Here is an 8,122-nt window from a genome sequence, read left to right as displayed (position 1 = left end):
TTAATTTGGCCAAAACTCATTGAATTAATCAATCATCCAAGAGAAATACATCATGAGTAAACTACATACAAAACTTAGTACAAACAATAAGTTAATATAGTTAGACAAATACACCTCTGAGATTGAACATGAGATTTTAATATATATATATATAGGAAAATATAGTTCAGGGATTTTCGAGACACCAGATTGTTTTATTAGGTAACCGACAATTAAATAAGGAAATTTTTAAGTTGAGTTAAATAGCCACGTGTAGTGTCACATGACACGTTTTTTTTATATAATTAGCAACGTGTGTGAGACACACCTTCAAGAATGTAACGAGGGGATTTTAATATAAAAGACAATATAGTTTAAGTAAAAAAAATGATAAAAATCTAGTGATAATTTAGGGAAATATTAGCTATTAACTAAAAAAATAAAAGAGAAGTATGATGCAGTTTTAACCTCAAAAATTTCACGATTTTTAACGGTTACGTTATTTATTAGTTCAACAAATTAATATAAGGGAGGGACCACACGTGTCCCATGTCGTCTCCATTATTAATCTTAGAAAGAAAAAAAAACTTTCTCACTCTGTTCGTTTGCACTGTTGTGTTACTTCTGTACTTGTTTATTTCTCAGTGGTCCTTTGTTTATACCTTCTCTATATGACTTCAACTCTTCTTGTTACCGATCTCTTCATTATCTTTGGTTCGCCTGTCACTTTCTTGTCTTTGAACTAAAAAGTATTTTAGGTAAGGACCCAATTTAAAGAAAATCACTTTCTTGATTTTATCATATGATTTGTCATTATGTTGACTAAAATCTTTATGATTTTCAACAATTAAGCAAGCCCCTTCATGACCCATTAAATATTTGATAAGATTGCAACTTTTCAACTTTTTGATGTAAAAAGATGGTACAACTTTTGTACTTGTATTAGAAGTTTAAGCAACTTTTAGTGTTTGTTTCTTGCTTCCTTTTCAAATATTTCTCTTGCTGATTATGGTTATGATTTCTTAGCAGTTTCCAGAAGACCCGGAAAACTGATAATTTTTTATTTTTCTGAAATAATAAATAAATGTAATAATATAATATTTATATGTAAATAAAGCAACAGGGGTTAGTAGAAAATACAGCACATGGGCATGCATTGACTGGTTGCAAATGTCTTACTCTTCTTTCTGTCTTTATTACTTTGATCTCCTTCTTTTCAGAGTTGCTGAATTGCCCATTCTTTTTTTCAGGCTATGTTTTGCACATTGTATCTAGGGTGAATCCATTGTAGAAACTCCACTTGTTGAGACCAAGGTAAATATTTTAGGCTCTTTTTATCATTTGGAAGTGGCCCATTTTAATTTATTTCTGATAGTAATTTCTGTTTGTTGGTGATTATTGATTCATTTTCCCTCATTATTGGAGATTTAAGATTTTTTTTTTAAAATCTTACTGAGTTGTCATTTTTGATTTCTTGTCTGAAATTATTGTTAAAGTATGAATTATTTATTGAAGAACAGATGGGTGAGTCAAATGGGTCAAGTCCTACACTTGAAGTATCAGTTTCATTTGGAAAGTATGAGAATGATGCACTTTCTTGGGAGAAATGGTCATCTTTCTCACCAAACAAGTATCTTGAAGAAATTGACAAGTGTAAAACACTTGGTTCAGTAGCTCAAAAGAAGGCCTATTTTGAAGCACATTACAAGAAGATTGCTGCTCAGAAAATGGAGCAAGAAAAGCAACAATTGGAGCAAGAAAAGCAAATTGAATCTCTACCTACAATATTGGATGAATCCCAATTTCAAGATTATAGAGAAAGCACAGAGGTGTCTGATGGTCAGTTTGATTGTGAGAGATCTGCTACAGAAGGTGAAGAGGAAATGACAAGAACTGATGTGAATAATAGTGATTCTGTTGATGAGCCAAAAGAGGATGCTTCTGTTAATATGGAGGTGAATAGCTTGTTAGATGTCAAAGCTAAGGAAGGCACAATCTTGGAAACAAGTGACAATGGAGAGGTTCCTAAGGTTGAACAACAGAGTTCTGAAAGAGGATCTCAAGATAATCCGAAAGAGATTCGACCAGTGGATAATGAGGCAAAAAACTCCTCTGCTAAAAAAGCCAAAACCCCTAAACCAAATCTGAAGAATTCAGCTCGAAAGGTGAAACTTTTGGCACTTCTCTCGCTATGGTGTTAGTAATTATCTGTGGACTGTTCAAGTTTCCATTTCCTGTTATCAATTGTTTCTTGTTCGTGTTTAGGTACATCCAACGATAGAGGATAGGATATCAGCTGGAACAAAGAAAAAAATTGTATCACCTGTGACAAAATCTTCAAGAATTTCCACTCCAACATCAAAACCGATATCGACGACCAACGTTACTTCTTCATCTCAACCATCAATGAAGAAGGTGAATGGGGTGTCGTATCAACGAAGCAGCAATACTCCTGCGGCACAAACCAATAAAGTACTTTCTAGATCATTCATATTGCCTTCTCAATCCTCGAACAAAAAGTTGAATGGTTCAACATTGCAAAGGAGCAAAAATGCTCCCACTCTTGAGAAAAGGAGGGTAGGTCCGTCATCATTGCACATGTCTCTCAGTCTTGGTCCACCAAATTCTACAGCTTCTAATACTACAATGAGAAAATCTTTGATCATGGAGACAATGGGGGATAAGGACATTGTCAAACAAGCATTTAAAGCATTTCAAAACAGTTTCAACCAAGAAAAACCTGATCTGGATATGAAATATAGTGGATCAAAGCAGGTTGATTATTCAAATAGGTTCATTCTTAAAGAATTCTATTGTCTCTACATATTTGTTCTGTCGTCTTCGTTCTACCCAATTATATTTCTTATCAATAATGTGCAGCTTCTGGTCTTGTTTGGACAGGTATCGTCTAAGAGATCAGAGCAAAAGATTTCAACTTCTTTGACTCCTAGAAAGGAGGTTGAAAGGTAATATCGATTGCTTTCTTTCAACTGCAAGTGCAAGCAACACATGCTAGTTCTTTGAGCTCTTACCTAAAACTTTTTTGGTATCCTCGTGTATCTACGTATATTAGTCTAAAGATGGATAATGAAAACTGAGTATTACTCATGCATTTCAAAAGGTTGCCCGAGAATTTTCTATGAAATTTGGTCTTACATGCCATAGTACGGTCACATAGAATTGATACCTCTCCTCCATCCAAATATTGAATAATGGAAATCATATCTACCCTAATCTTCATAAAATTTCGAATAGACAAAGACAAGAAATGGACTTCAATAAGATGTGGAGGTAACTATCCTTTTCCCACACTGTCAGAATCTTTGCCAAGAATACTCCATGTTGTGTGCCTGTTACCTCATGAGTCATTGATGATCAATAGGGAAATCGTCCTTGGGTATCAGACACAAATGCCATCAAATGACGCCTTTTCTACTGTTGTTGGGGAGGATCAGGAGGAGGACCGCCTTTTTTTTTTTATAGATGAAAAGGTAGAAGTAGTACCAATTGAAAGGCGAGCATCCTTCTTTAGATTGAAGAACTGCAGAAGATCTAACAGTGAGGCTAAGTCGGAAAAAATACTCTTCTTACTCCACAGACAAGACTTTTTAAACATCTAGCTTTTACAGTTGAAATGTTGTCCCTATTATCGTCGAAGAACCTACTATCTCTCTCCAGCCAGCTGAATATGCAATTAGGAACAACATTCCACAACTGTCTGCTTCCATTAGAAAAGATCTGTTTATACCAGCAGCATAGAGCAAGCTTGATACTTCAGGCATGACCCATTGGACTCCATAAATGTGAAGAAATATGGACCAAATCTGCCTTGTCAGGAGGAAGACCACTTTAAGCCGTGGTGGGGTTTCCTTTGACAAATGAACAATGAAGAGAAGTGTCTTCAGAACATGTCCCTTTCTGTGGAACATAGAAAGTTTTCTCTTATCATGTGCAGATTAGCTGTCTAGAAATGAAGGCTATGTGGGTGGACAGGTGACGATTCTATGCGAGTGGGGTTGTGATTGAGAGACCAGAATGTAGTTGAGGATCTATGTTTATAATATCATATAACTATGTTTACCGCTTGTTTGGCCGTATTCTCGCTCTTAATGGCTTCATTGCGGCCCCAAGAATGTAATTGAGGATCCAGTACTGCATTTTTTATCCTCATCTAGTTGACTTCAGATCAATTTTAGCAGTATGTCTTTTCCTTTTCTTGATTTAAATGTGCAACTTTTACATCTGCCTTGATTTGTCTAATTTTTGACTGCAGAATGAAGTATATTTGCAAAAGAAATATAAAATGCTTTCTCAATTTGATGTAGTGTTATGGTGTGTGCTAATTTGGGAATTCATTGAAACATGGCAATAACTGTTTGATTGAAGGACAGGTTAAGGAAGACACCAGATAAGGTTATCACTCAAAAAGGTGAACCAGGGACTAGATCAAACTCTCTGTCATCTAGGTAAGATCTCTGACATTCTTTTCTGAATTGTGATCAGGTTAATTGACTATGCTAAATGAGGAGTACATTGGACCTTAGCCATTTGCATAATTCTTTTTTCTTTTCTGGAACAAAATATAGATGGTGATCTCTGCCTCTCTATGTGTTTTATTTGGATGGTGGAAGAAGGTCTTTGTTGTTATCTGAAGTTCAAGTTTAAACTGTGGTGAATGATGGTTTCTCGGGACCTATTCTTTTATCTCTTTTTAAAAGTAATTCCTCAATCTTCCATTAGCACCAAAGCCTCTGATCTTTAATTTAATTTTAAATAATAAAACCCCAACCCAAAATTAGAAAGAAAAACAGGAGTTGTAGATGGGAACAACTCCAATAGCACTTCGGTTGCCAGGAGGAGTTTTCTGGAATTGACCCCATAACCTGATTGCAGGAGATCTTTGTTATTTAGGAAGATTCGTAGTGTGGAATAATTGAAAAAAAAAAAAAAAAAGAATAATGAATGTGTGTCTAGTTCTCAGACAAGTATGCTTCTATAGTTCTTTGGTGATTCAACTAATTGACAATTTCTGAACAAAACTTCATGTATTTTTCCCATTTGCTCTGAAGTCTAAAATACATAGGATCCTGCTCTGAATCCTTTGAATAAACAAACATAGTTAATTCTTGAAGTAACCCTGCCAACACACTGACTGAGACTGCCTGCATGTGTAGCGCTGTTTAGAGAAAGATTTAGCTACATGCTTTCAACTACTTATAGCTGTCCTCATTAATGTCATATCCCGCTATGGTCTGAAACATAGAGTCTGATTAAACAGCATTGTTTTAGAAGTTAATACTTTTAATGGTTGGTTTGGAGCAGGGCGCCTAAAGATGCTGTTATAGAGAGGAAAAAGGTGAACACTGTCAGACCTGCTGGCCAACGAACTGATAGATCAACCGATAAATTGAAGGAGGTATTAGCTAATTCCAACCTTGGTTTTGCATCCTACTTTCTTTTCTTCAAGTTAGCCAACATACTCCCCTTTCTTTATTTTTTCCCAAGTATTTAGGTATCCAAATAATATGCTGTAATACATCTTTAGTTGGATAAATGTTTTCACCCCTGAGGCAAGTTTTCCGAAACAAACGACTCATCTTCACACTTAAAATTTTTCCCCTTCTTTTTCCCCCTCCCAAGAAGCTCACTCTAACCACTTCTTTCGAGGGTTCTTTATTATCATCAATATTGCAACAATCTTCTTTGTTATGCTCTCCGCTAGTCAAATTCAATCCTCTAAAAATTGTATTGTAAACTATTCAGTTTACAGTTAAATTTTGAATTTCACCCAGTGTTATCAAAAGGGAAAAGCGCAAAAAAGCTCTAAGGTCCATTGGGGCTTTAAGCGCAAAGCGCAAATAAAGCGAGTGCTTTAATGAAGAAAGGCGCAAATGGAGAAAAAATACAAATATATATGTATTTATTTGATGACAACACTGAAGCGCCCGCTACGCGAGGCAAAGCGCTCAACACGTTTTGAGCCTTGCTTCAGGGCTTAAGCGCGCCTCTGACAACACTGATTTCACCATTGACAAGCAAATTAGTTAAATGGAACTGCTACTAGGAACTCTTGCATTGTCCTAGCTGTATAACAAATCATATATAACTTGGTATAGGAAGGTATATTAAAACCGTCGGACAAATTTCACTTTTTGCGGCTATTGTATAGGCGGCAACATACAATGTGTCTGAGGCCCAATCACCCATCATGCCTAAGGTCTTCTATGCGACTGGAGTGGGAGAGTCCTTTCTTTTATCTATTTTAATTCGTCTATTTGTTAAGCTCAATTTGATGTTTCAACTATGCAGGATGCTACCAAAGCTAAGATCCACCGTCCTGGATCAAATAGGTGAAGTTGTTGGCATATATCTCTAGTAGGCTGAAAACACGACCTTCAGCATCAGCACGGCACTTTGGTAGATGAAATGCTCCCCCGGATGAGTTATTCTTGCATGAAGAAGAAACGTCTGAAGGTTGAGCGTGCTTAGGCAAGAGCAAGAGATATCATCTTCTGGAACTGCCAGGCCAGCAGTCTATATTCTCGTATTTCTGGTGTATTTATACTGTGCTGGACTACCGAATTGACTATCTTGTTCTTTTACATAGTTTAAACTCGAACCTCCCTGGTTAAGACATTGAGTAGAGTAGCAGTACATCATATAGTAGAATGTGTATAAAAGTGTATCTGGAAAGTGATATCTATAATTGTTAGGATATGTTGTAGTATCGAGTTTAGGAATGTAGATGGCTTAAACTTAATGTATAATGGAGTGAGAAGTAATCCACGTCCCTATGCAATCTTACCATATTAAAATAGTGAAGGAGATTGAAGCTACAGTCGCCACTTATTCTCGTATACTAGGTTTATTTAGATATGGAAATCTAGATTTGATTGGCAAGAGCAATGGATTAATATAACATGAAGATGGTGGTACTCAACGGTAAATATAACCAGAAAGCGATTAATTATTAAAGAAAAGTTATAAATGGATTAGTTACTTCTTATGAAATGGAAAATATTTAGATTTAATATAAAATAGCTAATCATTAAGCTCATTTATAAACTTAAAGCTACATCTTTCATCTAAATCAAAATGGTAAATTGGATTGTTTACTTGATTTAGAGCTCGTTTGGTTTAGTTGATTAAAACTAGTTGATTAGCAGCAAGGGCTGAAATTGATTTTTATTTATTAAATAAACATCTGAATTTGTGTAACATGAAATTGATAGTAAGTAGTTGGTGTGTTTAGTAAGAAATTGTTTATCAGTACTTAGTTTGTTAAAATGAGAGAAAAGGATATCTATCAACGTTGTCACGATCCGAAACCCAACCAGTCATGATGGCATTTAACACACTTGCTAGGCAAGTCGGGCATAACAACAATAAACCATAAAAGCAAAAAAGACAAAAATAACATGAGCTTGAAATATAATATAGCACAATACCGCTAATACATGATAAATTCCCCAAAAACTGATAAATACAGAGTCATGAGCTCTAATATAGAAATACAAGTGTGAAAGGACCAAATACAATATTGTCTGAAATAGAGACAATGGTACATAAGAAAAGAGATGCTAAGACTGCGGACGAAAATGCAACTCTACCTCGTCTCTCGATGCTCAGCTCTATAGCAACCCCGCTACTGATGATTTGGTCCCGGCACCTGGATCAACACAGTTAAGTGCAGAGTGTAGCATAAGTACAATCGACCCAATGTACTCAACAAATATCATAACTAACCTCGGCGAGGTAAAAGAAGCAAGAATTATAAATGATACTTGCTATAACCTCTACAGTTTCATAGTTCAACAAATACATAATAGTCATGTGATAAAGTCATAAAGCATAAAAAGAACCATCTGTGTGTGTGTACAATTACTGTTACACGACGCCTTCTTGAGATTTCTTGGAAGGGCGACGTAAGGCTAAGGAACCGATGTCAGTGCGATTACTATCCACCAACCGATGGTTACCAACTTCTCATTCAAACTTTGATAGTTCCAGTCTAAGTAATGAAAATATTCATTCTCTCATGTGGGGTTCTATTTATGGTATTTCAATCCTAGTTCCTCCATTTTAAGTATTATGAATCTCTAAGCCATTTACTAGAAACTCCAAACTACACCATTCAACTCAA

The 8,122-nt window shown here is 35.6% G+C and overlaps 1 protein-coding gene across 6 annotated transcripts; it reads left to right on the top strand.

Moving 5' to 3' along the window:
- The first annotated feature begins 582 nt into the window (after positions 1 to 582).
- On the top strand, positions 583 to 6,794 carry LOC107811697 (uncharacterized). 6 transcript variants are annotated; one of them, XM_016636676.2, is made up of 8 exons: positions 583 to 737; positions 1,230 to 1,293; positions 1,500 to 2,144; positions 2,245 to 2,754; positions 2,881 to 2,945; positions 4,371 to 4,445; positions 5,302 to 5,395; positions 6,289 to 6,794. In XM_016636676.2, exons 3-8 carry the CDS (start codon positions 1,500 to 1,502, stop codon positions 6,331 to 6,333), a joined length of 1,434 nt encoding a protein of 477 aa, XP_016492162.1. In that variant the 5' UTR covers positions 583 to 737; positions 1,230 to 1,293; the 3' UTR covers positions 6,334 to 6,794. The 6 variants fall into 6 exon arrangements, with proteins under 6 accessions (XP_016492162.1, XP_016492167.1, XP_016492165.1 ...); XM_016636681.2 differs by having other exon boundaries at positions 1,495 to 2,144; XM_016636679.2 differs by lacking the exon at positions 583 to 737 and adding an exon at positions 883 to 901.
- Positions 6,795 to 8,122: the final 1,328 nt, after the last annotated feature.

Source organism: Nicotiana tabacum, chromosome 16 (assembly GCF_000715075.1).
Source record: "Nicotiana tabacum cultivar K326 chromosome 16, ASM71507v2, whole genome shotgun sequence".
Taxonomy (NCBI): Eukaryota; Viridiplantae; Streptophyta; class Magnoliopsida; order Solanales; family Solanaceae; genus Nicotiana; species Nicotiana tabacum.
The sequence above is the reverse complement of the archived record's forward strand: the minus strand, read 5'-3'. Positions and strand labels throughout refer to the sequence as shown.